Genomic DNA, 17,500 nt, shown 5'->3' with positions numbered 1-17,500 from the left:
GAATGGATTGGTGTCGTATGAAAAAATTCTTAATCTTTACTGCTAGTAACCCCCTTTTCAGGAATCCCCAGAAACTTGCATCTTTAAAAAGGCAAATTATCAATACATATACAATATCTAAAAACACTTGAAATCTGCAAAAGGTAAATGATCTGTATAGTAGTTTTATTAACCTCATTTTCCCTTCTGATAAAATATTTTCCTATGTAGAATAAAAAGTCTGTGGAGGTTTCTTGTGTCTATATGAGAAAGTTCATGCCTAAAAAACATAAAATATATAGATTAACTGTCTAGAATTGGACCACTTGAAGATGGAGAAAAATCAACCTTCACAAATAAAGGATTATGACTCAACCAAATATCAAGAGTGCACCCAGAGTGATTCATATTCTGGCAAGACAAGAGTGTAGACTTCCCTGATATCTTACCACAAAAAATGAACAGATTCCAGCTTCCACTTGTCAGATTATGTGATAGAGGTTCGTTGGGCACTTAAGGGGTACAGAGATCATGGTGCTTGCTTGATGCTGTTACCATGGACAGCTGTCACACATCTATCTTAAAATGAGCAAATTCTGCATTTAAAGTCAACCCCAGTGGAGGCAGACCACTTGTATCAATCTGTTTTAAAATTTCAAGAAATGCAATTAATGATAAGTGCATAATCGATTCTTTATACTTTTTACATATAGCCACAGGTCACAGTTGTCATATACTAATTCAAATTAGAAAAACAGAATGAATAAATGATGTGAATTGATATTACAATGCACTTTTCGACCTCACCTTAATAAGTGACTAGGACATATTTCTCGAGCATTCCTTCTTTCTTATTCCTCTCTGTTTCTCATCAGTCGCCGTTAACAGAAGGATTGGACTAGAGAGAGAGAAAAAAGGAAGAAAACACACGGCGTAAAAATTAAGCATAAGAAGGGATTAGTATCAGTCCCAAGTGGGCTGGCCGGTGCCGATCATTCTTATTTCGTTCCTTGATCCGCACTTGCCTATCTGTTTTTCACAACTGAATGATCTTTGATGACAGAAACAGCCAATGTACTATTTTATGAACACTTTACCATGTGGCTGAATATCAATATAGAATTGCCATATCAATCTATCTAGCCGTATCTGTATGTCTCTATATTTCCATAATTTTAAGCAAATAATTTGTGTTCGTTTCCCGCAGTCCGACCATTGTTGACAAAGTCAGCTGATAATCGGGATAAACAGCTGACTTCGATGGCTGTGAGTCTCTAACGACATTGTGTCCATAGTTGTTTAATCTTGGAATGAATTGCTATGTTTAGAAGAGGGAGAGCAGATAACTCATTAAAGGAATAAATACTAAAAGAGACGGAAATTCGAAACGCGCACAAGAACCAGAGGGAAAGATATAATGAACTTATTGGCATCTATAAGCATCATGTTTATCTGACCTGTTTATCTCCAGAACTTTACCATTGGATTTTCAGATGATTGTACACAGATTAAAGACATGTGACTGCTGTTTTACGTATGAGATGTGGATAAACGTATAACTCCTTTATAAACATCATTACTAAAGTCTATAGTATATAGGCTAAACAGAGTAGTTAAAGTCCCACCAGGATAGAATAACCAGTCCCAGGGTTCAGTTGTGAAACAGCCATTTAAGATCAACTGCAGAAGAACCATATATGATCTTGTTGGTGAACTTTTTATGCTATAGTTATATGAACTAATGACTGAATAATTATAAAGAAATTAAATATAATTATACTCTTTCAGGAAGCAATGAATGCGACAAGGAAAAGGGCAATGGAGCTGAAAACATAGGGATGAAGTTTGAGAAGGGGGTTGGAGAATATAAAAGAGAATGTCTGGAAATGGGAGAGGGAGAGGTAGAGACAGAAAGAAGATAGCAACAAAAGACAAGAGATAGTGAATTTGGGTAAGGGGTTGAAAGGATGTAATGTGTAGCAGATGTGACCATATTTGTATATAATTGTTGATAGTATCTCTCAGTCTCTTAATATGTTCACTTTGTCATCTAGAGTACTAGATTTTAAAGACAATCATTCAAAATGTATGAAGGTAGCCTTCCTTTTAAACCAAGAAAAGTTTATGTTAGGTCATTCATATGAAAAAATGTCTTCATGATTTTTTCTTTGCAGAATTTAAACAGCCACTACCAGATTGGTCAGCACCTGATACTTCTTCACATATCCAACATAGTGCTGGCCATAGGGATTGCTAAACTTTGTAAGTTGGCAGAGTGAGCCAAGAGGCCTCTTGGTCATGTATACTGTGAAAAATGACAATTAGTAGATTTTGTTTGTCCTCAAAATGTACCTTCAAGCACTGACATTGTTTTATGAAATTTTCAAGTCCCTATTTTGATTATTTTATTTTAAACCCCCTTAATCTTACCCTCAATCATGGTCAGATGAAGACTTACATAAATGGATATTTGGTATGCTTTTTGTTGCAAAAAATCACCTAAATCGACCTCTGTATGTTATAAAAAGTTATATACTATGCTAAATAGTAATTGCTAAATTACTTAAAGTGTTCTGGTATAAGGAGCACTATTGTTTGTCTTCTATAAAAGGCAGTGTTCATTTATAATGATGTAATGAAAATAGTCCATTTCTTGATAATTTTTTTTACAGACAGCCATCCCCCCATCAAAACAGATATGTACTGTAGATATGGTTTAGTACTGTACAAAATTAATAGGAGTATTTCTGCAGCAAAACACAAAGCAGTTACAAATTAATACTGACTTGGGACTATGCAGCCTGAATCACATTTTAGTACTGCATTGAGAGTTGTGCTCTTATCCTTTTTATGAATAAAATCTAATAAGTTCAACTCTGCTTATCAAGTTGAATAAAATATTTTGTCTGAAGTACTAGTTACTGATATATGGGGAACTACAAAATTCTTAGAGACCATTTCACTGGCACATTATTTTTCTCAAAATATTAAATGCCATCATCACATAGCACTTGAAACTAAAGCTCAAACACACACACGCACACACAGACACAGACACACATACAGAGACACACTCACACGCTCACACGCACACACACACGCTCACACACACACGCTCACACACACACGCTCACACACACACACACACACACACACACACACACACACACACACACACACACACACACACACACACACACACACACACACACACACACACACACACACACACACACACACACACACACACACACACACACACACACACACACACACACACACACACACACACACACACACACACACACACACACACACACACACACACACACACACACACACACACACACACACACACACACATACACACACACTCACATTCATAATGAAATGAGACAAATAACTGATTATAGTTGATAATGATAAAAGGTTTTGAGGAGCCCATTTGATGTTTGTATCTAAATAAAAATGTGATGCTATTCCTACTGGAGTAAAGTTGGTATATTTTCATAAACATTTTTTTTTTTTCATAAACAAATTATTCATTTTGAAAATATAATTGATTCTTTTTCCCGTTAGATTTTTTTTTTTTTTTTTTTTTTTTTTTAAGTTGCTACAACAATATGTAGCACAAATCAGTCAACAAATATCATCATAATAGATTCAATGAGATTGTAATGTCATATTTGTTGAAATACACAATTTCAGTCCTTTAGTGATATAAAAATGTGAATGTTATTTTCTCTTTTTTTCTCTTCATTATCTCCATTACTGAAATAGAAATAGCCTAAATTCCATATTAACATTGAAAAAACACAAGTCTAAGATAACTAATGTCATATTGTACATTTGCCTTTTGTAGGAAGAGCCTCCTAACTGACTCAAAACTGGATGACTTCACTGGCCAGTATGGATGAGGGAAGCTGTGATGAACCGCTGTGTGATGAGAAACCCGAAGGAGTCAGAAGTAAGGAAGAAAGTAGTGTGGACTTTAGTGATGAGAATTACCCAGAAACAAAGGAAGAAACTAATGTTTGCCATAATCAAGTTAATTGTGTTTATATAAAAGTAGAAAATGATGAAAATAGCAAAGATGACTGTTTAGTTTCTGAAGAATGTAGACATAATGACAATGCATCTGAAAATGATAGTGATCAGGAAGGGAAAACTGAAAATGTGTGCATTTATGAAAAAAATAATATCTATATAAAGATTGCAAATGATGTGGATATCAAAGATGAGGTTACATATACTAAAAACAAGGAGTCTATGAATCAAGACCCTTTATTATCACTACCATGTATGAATGATAATTATGGGAAGATAAACACAGCAGAAAGTACTCAGGGAATTCTTGGGGATATGGGGGTGACTCAGAGAAGAGTATATATGAAAGGGAAGCCTTATAACTGTGATGTATGTAATAAGTCATTTGCCAGGAAGGATCATCTCGTGAATCATATTAGACTGCATACTAAGGAGAAGCCTTATTGTTGTGAAATATGCAGTAAAGCATTTTCTGAGAGAGGTACTTTAGTGAAACACATGCGAATACACACTAAAGAGAAACCTTTTAGTTGTGAGGTATGCAGCAAGCCTTTCTCTGAGAAGGGGCATCTCTCAAGACACATGAGTGTACATGTAAAGGAAAAGACATACAGTTGTGAGATATGTAGTATGGACTTCTCAAGGAAAGATTATTTAGTGAGCCATATGAGAGTGCATACAAGGGAGAAGCCCTTTAAATGTGAAGTGTGTAACAGAACATTTGCTAGGAAGGATCATCTTGTGACACATACCAGGTTGCATACAAGAGAGAAACCTTTTAGTTGTGAAGTATGTAAGAAGGCATTCTCTGATAAAGGACATCAGGTGAAACACATGCGTGTACATACAAAGGAGAAGCCCCATAGCTGTGATGTATGTGGTAAAGCCTTTTCTGAGAAAGGTCACCTAGTCAGACACATCAGAGTACATACAAAGGAAAAGCCTTACAGTTGTGATATGTGTCACAGGGCATTCTCTGTGAAAAGTATTCTAGTGAAACACATGAGAATACATACAAGGGAAACAGAAGTAGCAGTTTTGCAAGGGCTTCAGTCTTGAAAGATGTTCAGTGATATATATGAAAGTACAAATGAAGGAAACCTCTTGCCGGTGTAATCAACATGTTAGGATATTTTTTTTATGGAAGATATGCCACTAGACTGCATCCTAATAAAAACAAGAAAAGTAAAATGCAAATCTCACACCAAAAAGTAGAGTATGTAATTATTGTGATTTTTTTTCTCTCCAAGTAATCTTTATACCTAACATGCATATATATATATATATATATATATATATATATATATATATATATATATATATATATATATTCTTTTTTACACAGACACACACAGACACAGACACAGACACACACAGACACACACACAGACACACACACAGGCACACACAGGCACACACACACACAGGCACACACACACACACACACACACACACACACACACACACAGGCACACACACACACACACAGGCACACACACACACAGGCACACACACACACACACACACACACACACACACACACACACACACACACACACACACACACACACACACACACACACACACACACACACACACACACACACACACACACACACACACGGCTTCATAACTGCTTATCCACCATTTGCACACCCAGCAATAATGACTTAACATTTTTCAAATAATGAAACTAATATAGCCAAGACCAATAAGGATAATTTATAATTTGTAATGTTAATAAGATATCTAAGTGTGAAACAGACTGGTCCAGCTGGTATATTGAAAAAAAAAAGATATATCACGATATTGTGAATTTCTGTACATATGTACATGTATGTACACTTTTCTGTGACTGTTGAACATTCTTTAATATATGTAATATTTGAAGTTATGCTTTATAATTTTTCCTTGATGATATTGATAAAAAAAATCTTGAGAAGGAATGCACTCCTAAAATTTAATTTTACTTCAGCAAATCACTTTTCTGCTGAAGTACGCTTTCCCATAAGATACGCTTACGTCACCCCGCGCCACCAGTTGCTTCGGTAATCTCACGCTGTCCAAACGTACGTCCTCTCTCTCTGGCTTGGGATTGACAATTTTTCATGTTTCAAGGAATAAATTTCTGGTCACAGTGGTTACTGTGACTTTTTCTACCCGTTATCTGATTGCGGAGCGGGTTGGTGCTTATATTTCGCCCAGTTAAGTATTTTTATGCTGGGTTGAGGGGCAGCGGCGCTGCGGCAGTGCCCCTCCAACATGGCTCTTGTTGACATAAGCGCCCAGCCAGGGAGAAATGGATCTAGCACCAAATCCTCTCACGGAGGAAGTTCAACTAGTTCTGGAAGAACTAAGCACAGAAGCTCCTCTTTACACCGAGAGAGCTCGACACGTAGCCGTACCTCTGACACGAGGAATGATCGAGTACAGGAATGCCAGTCTTCAGGGCAACAAGGGCAGCAGGTGCCGCCTCCTCCCTCGCCCTGTACCTCAAACGATGATGCTAATTCCCCTCCTTGGACAATAATGTTTGAGGCTATATCAAAGCTTCGTGAAGAAATTAATGAACTGAAGAAGGAAAAGGATAAGTCTGCCTTCGACCGGCAACAATGCATGTTGGGTGCAGTGGCAGCCCCAAGAGGCCGGGAGGGGAGTCAAAGCGACGACAACACCAGTACCAACGCTGCTCATATCCTTGAACGTGAAGTAGCTAATCCTCTCTCGTCACAGTCAACAATTTCGGATTCTACAGGCTTCTCTGGTTTTAATGTAGGTAGTGATGAAGATGAAGATGGTGAAATTCATGATGAACCAAGTTTTGGCAGCGCACTCTTGCATAGTGCAAAAACATACGGGCCTCTGGAAGAAACTTCTGAAAATATGGAGCTGCCAGTAGCTAATATGGTGAATTATCTATTTGATCACGGTATGCGTGAAGAAGAATATAAGCAGATCGTAGAGGATGAGGCTACCAAGAGGCCTGGCAACTGCCATGCACTAACACCTGTTGTTTGCAATGCACAGATTTTTGATGCTCTCAAGATCGAAGCAAAAAAGACTGATTCTCGTATGAAAGAGGTCAGCAAGGACATTCTGATGGCCGCCACCATCATCATGAAGTCTCTCACTACTCTAGACAAAATTGCACAAGATGAAGGTCATGCAGGGGTTGCCCAGGAAGTGGGTATGATAAATGGAGCGCTTGCATTACTTGGGAACGCAAACCACCGTAATAACTTGGCCAGGCGATTCATCATCAAGCGGGAAATTAATCCCAAATACACTCACTTATGCTCAGATAAGGTACCCATGACGCGGTATTTGTTTGGCGACGATGTCTCGCAGTCAGCAAAACAAATTGAAGAATCTGAAAAGCTCAGGAACAAGATCGCGCCAAAGAAGTCTTTCTCATCTTGGAAATCTGCCGCTGGCAAGTTCGGTGGGGCAAGAGCAAGAGGATTTTTTGGGAAAAATCCCTATAGGGGCTTCTCATCCAGACTCCACCCCTATGGGCACCGCAGGGCAGGCTTCATTAGGCAATCCTACAGGCAGGAAACTGAGCCAAAAAACACAAGGGGCCGGGGACTCAGCAATCCCCGGCAATAACTCAGGTAAGCCACAAATTTGAAGCAGGTAGACTTCATAAGTTTGTGCATGAATGGCAAAAGATCACAAGTGATTCATTTATTTTAGATATTGTTTCAAATTGTCATCTTGATATTGATGTAAACAACATTGAACATTTATTTCATAATGAAATTGAATATGTGTTTAGCTCTGATGAACAAAGAATCATATCTCAAGAAATTATTAAATTGCTTGGGCTTAAAATGATCATTGAAACTCATAGACAAAATGAGCAGATTATTTCACCAATTTTTCTGAAGAAGAAAAAGAATGGAGAATATAGAATGGTCCTTAATTTAGAGAAGCTAAACAAGCATATTTCATATAAGCATTTTAAGATGGAAAATTTTGAGCAAACAATTAGGCTCATAAATAATAATGACTTCATGGCTTCAGTTGATTTAAGACAAGCATACTACTCAGTAAAAATAGCAGATGAGCAACAAAAATATCTTTGTTTTAGATGGCAAGGAAAAATATACCAGTTCACATGCCTTCCCAACGGTATTTCTGATGGCCCTAGGTTGTTTACTAATTTAATGAAGCCCATTTTTGCTAAGTTGAGAGAGATGGGATATATTATTACCAGCTTTATTGATGACACTCTTATGTGCAGCAGTTCATGGTTAGGTTGCAAGGAATGCATTCAAGGCACAATGCAGGTCTTAAGAAAACTGGGTTTCTGCATCAACGAAGATAAGTCTGTGTTACAGCCAACCAAAATAATTGAATATTTGGGTAACATCATTAACTCAGAGACCATGACAGTCACGCTTCCGGAGCGCAGAATAATTAGCCTTGTGAATGGTTGCAAACAATTAATGAACAAAAAGAAATACAAAATCAGGGAAGTTGCTAGAGTAATAGGCATTTTGGTCGCTGCAATCCCAGCAGTTGAAATGGGTAAGTTACATTACAGAAAGTTAGAAAGGGCAAAAATTGCAGCTTTAGCAAAAGAAAAAGGCAACTTTGACAAGCGAATGGAAATTACAGAAAAAAATGAAAACAGACTTGAACTGGTGGATAAATCATGTGACAGGTGAAAATAGAAAAAATTTCAGGCCAGGTACCGAAATTGAGCTATATACTGATGCTTCTAACTTAGGTTGGGGATGCTATTTTAACCACCAAACAGCAAATGGCAGGTGGTTGCCAGGAGAAAGAAAATTACATATTAATGCACTGGAGCTCAAAGCCATCCTTTTTTTCTCTGAAATCATTTGAACAACAAATTCAGGGGAAGAACATAAAAATATTTTGTGACAACACCACAGCAGTGAACTATGTTAATGAAATGGGTGGTATAAAATCTGAGATCTGTAATGATATTAGCACTAATATATGGGAATGGTGTGTAGAGTACAAATCATGGATTATATGTTCTCACATACCAGGTAAAACAAATTTCTTGGCTGACTCAGCATCCCGCAGATTTAATGATAAACATGAGTGGAAACTGGATGAAAACATTTTTGGGGTTATTTGCAACATTTTTGGACTACCAAGCATTGATTTATTTGCACCCAGACTTAACAAACAGGTGAAACGGTTTTGTTCATGGAAACCAGATCCTGAAGCTGAACATTTGGATGTATTCTCAATAAATTGGGCACAGTTTGAATTGGTTTACATATTTCCACCCTTTTCATTGATTGCCAGGTGTCTGCAGAAAGTTCGGGCAGAAAAGGCAAAAGGATGGATGGTTGTGCCCCTATGGAAATCCCAACCCTGGATGGGAATGTTAGTGAGAATGCTCATCAGGGAACCTCGCCTTATAACGAGGAAGAAGAACATATTAAGGCTGCCCATCTCGTCAGAAGAACATCCCATCATGAAACATACAAAGTTGATGGCCTGTCTACTGTCAGGGAAAGAATGCGAGACCGAAGAATTTCTGAAAAGGGTACAGAACTCATCATGGCGTCCTGGAAACCAGGAACAGGAAAGCAGTATAGACCAGATCTCAAAAGATGGACACAATTTTGTAGTCGATGGGAAGTTGATCCCTTTACTCCCACTGTAGAACAAGTTATAAACTTTTTATCTGAAACTTTTTGCAGAGGCGTCGGGTATGAGTGCATAAATACTGCAAGGGCAGCTCTCTCCTCACTTGGGATAGTGGTGGATGGTCGCAGGGCAGGGGATCACCCTCTTGTTGTCAGGTTGCTAAAGGGAGTATTCAATATGCGTCCAGCAAAACCCAGGTATATTGAAACTTGGGATGTCCAGCCAGTTTTAGGAAAATTAAGAAGCATGTAACCTTTACATTCTCTTTCCTTGAAAGATTTAACTTTGAAATTAGTTATGTTGTTGGCACTTACACAAGCAGCCAGAGTGCAAACTCTACATTTATTAATTTTAAAGGATATCATCATAGACAAGGACTTTATATGTATGTGGTTAGCAGGCAATATTAAGCAGTGCAGACCAAAATTTAATGTTCAGTTTATCAAAGTGAAAGCTTATGAAAAGGATAAGAATTTGTGTGCATTTGAAACTTTGAAAATTTATATCAGTAGAACTAAACATTTAAGAAGTAATGTTGATGATGAGAGCAAATTGTTCATTAGTTTCATTAAACCACATAAAAGTGCCGCTAAAGACAATTTCTAAGTGGATCAAGTCAGTTCTTCACATGTCTGGTGTGGATACTAAAAAAACTACTCCAGAAAGTGTTCGCTCAGCTGCAGCATCAAAAGCCAAGGCAATGACAGTTCCAGTTGCCCTCATCATGGCAAAGGCTGGCTGGGCTAGGGAGGCAACATTTGCTAAATATTATGATAAAACCATAACACAAGATACTGACCCATTTCAGGAAGCAGTATTAGAATAGTTAGTTTATTGGTGAAGGTGCCATAAAGTTTGTTAATTAATTTGGGTGTCAGCAGTTTGTAATTTCTCAATAAACATTAGTTATTTTAAGTTTTATTTAACTTCTTAACATAATAAAAAACGAAATAATAATATTGAGGTACGTCATCCACATGGCTTTAAAACCTCATGGGAAAGCGTACTTCAGCAGAAAAGTGATTTGCTGAAGTAAAATTGAAGAAGTACACGAGACTTACCGTAGGTTAGTTGAAATGTGCTTCTAATTTTAAGAAGCAAATCACGTCTGCTGAAGGGATCTTTCACATGCCTTCCTCTCTCACCCATAAATGTTCGGATTGACGTGAAATGAACAACGTTGACTAAGATTTTAGCGAAGAAGTATTTATCATGTGAATGGACGTACACTTTAAAGTCTGGTGGCGCGGGGTGACGTAGCGTATCTCATGTGAAAGCTCCCTTCAGCAGACGTGATTTGCTTCTTAAAATTAGAAGCATATTTCAACTAACCTACGGTAAGTCTCGTGTACTTCTTCAATTTGATGCCATGATGCCAAGCAGCTTGTGTACATGTCATGGCTAGGGTAGGCCAGTTTTCAAGGAGGTACCTATACACACCATTGGCAAGATAGGCTGTGCTTTGATTTGTGTTCTATATAGAGTTTTATGCCTCTGATGGCACAAGTTCTTGAGATACAGCCTTCAAAAGTCAGATTAAATCAACATTTTTCTGTTTTAATTGAAGAACAATAATCAGTTTGTCCAGATTCAAAGACAAGAATAAGAACATTGTCCCAAGACTCCTAACTTTTGGCTTGTATAGGCAAACTTGAAATTAACTGAAATGCAGAGGCCAGTACTCTGTGATTACTTCCATTTGAAAAGTTTGTAAATTAGACAGAAGATTAAAAAATATAAAATAAATTTATTACAATTGGTAAAATAAATTGAAAGGAAACTTTCTTTACAATAAGGTCACATGCATTTTCAATAGGAATTTCCCTATTTTAGGGAGAGTTAAGTTTTAAAAATCAAAAATAAATACATAAAATACTGATTTCAGTTTTCATCTATTGATGCAAAGTTCAAGAGACTAAATCATAATATTGCTCTTATAAGTACATAACTATACCAGAAATATTACTGGATGATGAGTCCTTATACTGGATGATGAGTCATTATCATTGGATAATGTAATGAAAGTGCATCCTAATAACCATAATTGAAGAATAAGCTGGTGATTTTTTGTTTTTATATATTAGGGAATCAGTTTAGTTGCTCGGAAAATATAAACTATTTCAACTTGGAATAGTGAATATTAAAACATGGTTTATGTTTCAGTAATAAGCATGGCTCAATTATAAGTCCAAAACTGTTTGGAAAATAATAAAAATGTTATAAAGAAATGTTGACAAGAAGTGTGTGTTTGTTTGTGTATGTGTGTGTGTGTGTGTGTGTGTGTGTGTGTGTGTGTGTGTGTGTGTGTGTGTGTGTGTGTGTGTGTGTGTGTGTGTGTGTGTGTGTGTGTGTGTGTGTGCGTGCGTGCGTTTGCGTGTGTACGCATGCATAGGCATGTGTGTGTATGTATTCGTTGTAGTAGGCCATTCACTGACCTTAGTTTTTGTTGCTGCCCTTGTCAACAATTGTATATTCTTTTTTTATAAATTGTTATCATTTATATATATTTATGTAAAATGTATATAATATGATTTTATTGTTTATCACAAAAATAAATAAAAGTAAAAGGTCCTACAACCAGCCAGGTGTGAGGCCAGGCATGAGGCATGTAGTTAGTGAAAGTACCCTAGCACAAAGTCAACAACAAAAATTGCATCCCTGCAATGTAATCCACTAGAGCCATAGACAGCCTGTCGTCAGTTGTCTGAGTTGGATGTTCACTGAAGTCAAACAGCGTTCAGTACTGTTCCCTCCCTGATGCTTGCTACATGTCTCCTAACGATATTAGGGGTAACATTGAACTAAAACAGAGCCTGTTGTCAGTTGACCACCATTGTGCCTATTGTTGCAAGTCTTATATATATCATCCTTATACCCCTTCAGCAAGGTGTCTACAATTCCCTGTAAAGCCCTAAAGGTTTATCCCCAGTGTAGTTCCAAGACCACACTATAGCTCTGATAGAATGTACAGTTTCCTAGAGTTACCATTCCATCTATCACACAACCATTGAAGGAACAGTACAATTGACTATTGACTATTGTTAAAGCCATTTAAACCAGCCCCTTCCTCACCATTTCTCCCAATCCAGCCAATCAAATATTTTGCATTTTAAGGGTTAGCTGATGGGTCTTTTGTTTTCATAAAAAATCCATTTGGAGAATTACTTGCTCTAAATATTTATAGTCAATGCCATATATGTTATATCTTTTAAATGCATTTAAAAGTAACAAGCTGAAATTGCGATGTGATGTTGCGATGTGAAATTGTAACCTATCACTACTTATGATGAATAATCTTTATGGTTTGAGGAAAATAATTGCAGGTGGTTTGGTAAACTAGACAAAAAATGGAAGAAGCATGAGACACACATACCATAGCTACCAGAATTAGATCAAGGATTAGAAAGCAGAGACAATCATAGCAGGTCCTGTTTTGAATGACTGTTATTGCATGCTCAATGTCAGTGAATAATGTGAATAAAAAAAAAAAAAAAATTGTGCTAGTGAGATTACAAAGGTTGGGATCTTTGTCGCATAACTAACTCAAACTATAGAGTTTAAAGGCGTTATCTGCAGCATCACAAAATCGCAATTATTTCAACTTTGTGGGCTGTGCACTGCCAGACATATGACAATGACATTCTCATTATTAATGTGTATTTCTAATATTGTCTGCACTACTTATACATACAAATAATTAATAATCATAAATGATTGTATGGTAACTGTAAGTTATCTTTCATATATAGTATAAATTTTCACTGCATATTGACATGTAACCACTTTCACAAACGCTCTTTCATTTTACTATATTTTACTTTGTTTTGTGAAAGGAATCACTTTCAAAGCTAACAATTTCTCCTTGGATTGCTGTGTCCCATTCACTTCACTTCCATCCCTAACTCCTTCAGTACATCTATACATGAATGATCTCACTGTGCATTAGTTGAATTATATTTCCCTTTAACCCATCCTCTGACCTTGTAGTTAAGGCTGGAATTGATAAATTCTAATGCCTGAGAAATGTTCACTTTCAGCCAACCTCTTTATGGAGGATGTTAAGTTAATGTTTCCCATGCCCTGCTCACAACTATGTCCAATGTTGCTATAGGAAAGTTGTCTTTAATACCATATCCTAGACTCCAATAGTCCCCTGTGACAAACCCATGGGAAGTTTCCAATACCTGAGGACTAATATTTCATGGAAATAACATAATCTAATACTAATATAAAATATTATGCCTATATATATATATATATATATATATATATATATATATATATATATATATATATATATATATATATATATATATATATATATGTATATATATATATATATATATATATATATATATATATATATAGATACTCTTTATCTTTTACCATAATTTAATCAATCATTAGGGCTGATGCCAAGCAGGGCACACTGCCGCATCCATACTATGCTTCTAACCATGAAGGTCCCTCCTTATGAACCACCAGGCAGAAGCCTCTTCTACCCAAGGTTGTTTCTGGTGAAGACTGATGGGTGAGATCATTCTCAGGGAGTCGAGCCCAGTGTCATATTGCCTGAGTTGGCTGTCTAAGATCCCTGCTGGTCCTATGGTGCTGTTACTGGTTGGACACATGATCCTGCCAACAGCACCCGTATTCCTGCATAAGAACTTGTTGGAAAAGGTATCAAGACTCTAAGGCACTGGATAAAGTTTTGTTGATGCATCTGGACTGGCAATATCAGAGCTTTATAGAAACGTAACTTGGGTCTTCTGCATAGATACTGGCATCTCTAAACAATGTCAGTGTAATCTTTCTGTTGATTGCCTGGTCTGACAGTCCAGTGATGGACTGTCAGACCAGGTATGTGAAACTATCTTTGCCTTAAGCATATCCCAATTAAACAGGTTCTCCTACCAGACCCCTAAAATCTTGGATCTTGCACTAAGAGACTTTTAACCCATTAAAGACAGGTGATGTGTTTTTTCATCATACTTGATGCAAGAGCTCTGGACTGACAACGGGTGTCATGATGTTCAGGGATTTTGGATCACTGTGTTATTTCATTGTACTATGAGTAATGAGTGAGTGATGATGACAATTGCAGTCATAATTACTATAATTGCTGTAATATTACGCAAAATGAGTTTCACCGAACATCCAAAACTTAGATGGCACTACTTTCTTCTAGCACCAGCAAGAGATAGAGCCTTGAATGGCACCCATCTATGGTCTCTAACAAGCATTATCTGTACAAAGTGATGGTACATTACAAGTTGCTGTCCTCTTGTTCTAAAGTTCCACAGATAAAGGATGAGCAGGCAGAAGAAGAGGAGGACGGTGACTCAAACCATTCCCAATGTCTACAATGTGCCCCTGTGCCAGTAGGGATGCCTTTTACTGTGGCACTCACAGTCATAAGCATAAGTTTCCTTCCTCTTCCCTACCTTTTCATGTTATCTTCATTGTAGATGGTTATATCTTTTGTATTTGTTCATCACAGCACACATATACGAAAAAAATAAAGTTGCTTTTTGTCCTCCAGTAAAACTTCTATCACACTGAGAATAATTAAAAAAAAGAGCTGATATGGATCATTTACTACAATATTAGTCAACTGCAAAATTGATAGAGTATGTGATATGACAGATATAAGTCTCTAAATACAGTAAAACACAAAAAATAAAACCCAAAAATATCTCTAGCTCTACAATGAGTGACTAAAAGAGAGTGGGAAAAGTGAACGTATGTTGCGTGAAGCTGCCTCACTCTGAAATAAAACCCATCCTGGAGCCTGAATAAGCAAATCTATCTCTTGTCTGCAATGGGTTAAATCCAAAGCCTTTCCCTATCTGAAGAATACATGCGGTCTACTGTGGATTTATCAAGAGTGAATCTGGATTGCTTCAGTCTTTGGGGTCGCAGTAAGTGATCTCTTATGTGTCACAAGAATTAGTAAGAACATCTTGTCTGGTCTGCTGAAAAGATAAAATGCTAACATATGATAAAAAAAAAATAGTTTATTATTATTTTGCCGAGACACCTTCCTTACATGATTCTAGCATCTTTTAACCAACATCTACTCTGATCAAAGAGCATAACAAAAACATTAATATTTCGATCATCGCTGTTTAATGTTTGCTTTGAATAATTTTCCTTATAATGTTCTTATGAAAATGAAAGTATGATAAAAAGTACATATATATATATATATATATTTTTTTTTTATATATATATATATATTTATATATATATATATATATATATATATATATATATATTTATATATATATATATATATATATATATATATATATATATATATATATATATATATATATATATATATCATTACATCTAAATCTAGATCTGCATCTCCCTATATATTAAATACTGATCTGCATATCATACAACATCTTAAAATCATTTGTGTTAACCTCACAACAACATAGCACTGTACATAATGCCATTATGCCTAATGACTTACACTCATGTTATATGGACATTTCTTTCATTCCAATAACATATCAAATTGGATATCCCTTCTATAATGAAAATCAAATGGGTGACATTTTTACATCTATTGCCGCTTCTCTGTGTGCAATCTCATGTGTCGAACTAAACTAAATTTTCTTAGGAATCTTTTACCACATATCTCGCAATTATATGACTTTTCTTTTGTGTGTATTATCATATGTGCCATCAAATTACTTCTCATGGGGAAAACTTTATTGCATATCTTGCAGATGAAAGGTTTCTCCTTTGTATGTGTTCTAATATGGCACACCAAGGATATCATTTCTTGTGAATTTCTTGTTGCAAAATGCACATATATAAAGCTTCTCATTTGTGTGTATTTTCATGTGCATCACTAATGAACCCTTTTCAGTATATTTATTATTACAGATCTCACAGACAAATGGTTTATCCTTCTTATGTATTTTTTTTTTATGTCTGACCAAAGTAGATCTGATAGAAAAACTCTTTTTACAAACCTCACAAAAATGAAGCCTTTCCTTACTATGCAATTTCACATGCATTGCACAACTATATTTCCAAGCAAATTTCTTACCACATATATCACAACTATAAGGCTTTTCCTTTGTATGTACTCTCTGGTGTCTTACTAAAGTATGGCTATATGAGAATTCCTAACTGCATATTCCACATCTGTAGGGTTTTTCCTTTATATGTACTCTCATGTGTCTTATTAAAATCCATCCAGTTGAGAATTCCATACTGCATATTTCACAAACGTAAGGCTTTTCTTTTGTATGTATTTTAATGTGTTCTAAAATTACTTTTTGATGAGAATTCCTTACTGCATATCTCACATCTGTAAGGCTTTTCTTTTGTATGTACTCGCATGTGTTTTATAATATAACTTTGATGAAAATTCCTTACTATATACTTCACATCTGTAGGGTCTTTTCTTTATATGTACTCTCCCATGTTGTACAAAATGACCTTTCATTGCAAATTCTTTACCACATACCTCACAGCTGAAAGGTTTCTCAATTGAATGCTGTTCGATATGTTTTCTCAGTGCATCTTTTCTAAGGAATTCTTTATCACATATCTCACACACAAAAGGTTTCTTATTTAATGAATGCACTATCAAATGTTTTGCAAGAGAATTTTTTTGCATAAACTCCTTGTTGCACACCACACAACTATACAAATTGTCCTTTCTGTGAAACCTCATGTGTGTCTGCATTTTATCTTTCCCTGAGAAGTCCTTGTTGCAAATATCACAAAAGAATGGTTACTCTTTGTCTTGTCCTACTTTGCTTACAATTGGTTTACATATTTTCAACATCTGATCACTATTTGTGGATTG

General features: G+C 36.2%; 2 protein-coding genes and 1 pseudogene across 4 annotated transcripts; all 3 read left to right on the top strand.

Moving 5' to 3' along the window:
• The first annotated feature begins 1,130 nt into the window (after positions 1-1,130).
• On the top strand, positions 1,131-5,303 carry LOC122264325 (uncharacterized). 2 transcript variants are annotated; one of them, XM_043033168.2, is made up of 4 exons: positions 1,131-1,245; positions 1,768-1,930; positions 2,154-2,241; positions 3,842-5,303. In XM_043033168.2, the coding sequence occupies exon 4, from the start codon at positions 3,871-3,873 to the stop codon at positions 5,083-5,085; it is 1,215 nt and encodes a 404-aa protein (XP_042889102.2). In that variant the 5' UTR covers positions 1,131-1,245; positions 1,768-1,930; positions 2,154-2,241; positions 3,842-3,870; the 3' UTR covers positions 5,086-5,303. The 2 variants fall into 2 exon arrangements, with proteins under 2 accessions (XP_042889102.2, XP_042889104.2); XM_043033170.2 differs by lacking the exon at positions 1,768-1,930 and having other exon boundaries at positions 1,188-1,245.
• Positions 5,304-5,483: 180 nt separating this feature from the next.
• LOC147470657 (uncharacterized) lies at positions 5,484-9,453 on the top strand. Its single transcript, XM_086543404.1, has 2 exons — positions 5,484-7,640; positions 9,316-9,453. Exon 1 carries the CDS (start codon positions 6,289-6,291, stop codon positions 7,633-7,635), a length of 1,347 nt encoding a protein of 448 aa, XP_086399530.1. The 5' UTR covers positions 5,484-6,288; the 3' UTR covers positions 7,636-7,640; positions 9,316-9,453.
• On the top strand, positions 8,750-13,152 carry LOC147470656 (uncharacterized; annotated as a pseudogene). Its single transcript, XR_015191538.1, has one exon. The product of XR_015191538.1 is annotated as an uncharacterized LOC147470656 (transcript).
• The last annotated feature ends 4,348 nt before the right edge of the window (positions 13,153-17,500 follow it).

This window comes from Penaeus japonicus, unplaced genomic scaffold, assembly GCF_977035675.1.
Source record: "Penaeus japonicus unplaced genomic scaffold, GWHDUDI00000001_assembly GWHDUDI00000013, whole genome shotgun sequence".
In the NCBI taxonomy this organism is placed as follows: Eukaryota; Metazoa; Arthropoda; class Malacostraca; order Decapoda; family Penaeidae; genus Penaeus; species Penaeus japonicus.
The sequence above is the reverse complement of the archived record's forward strand: the minus strand, read 5'-3'. Positions and strand labels throughout refer to the sequence as shown.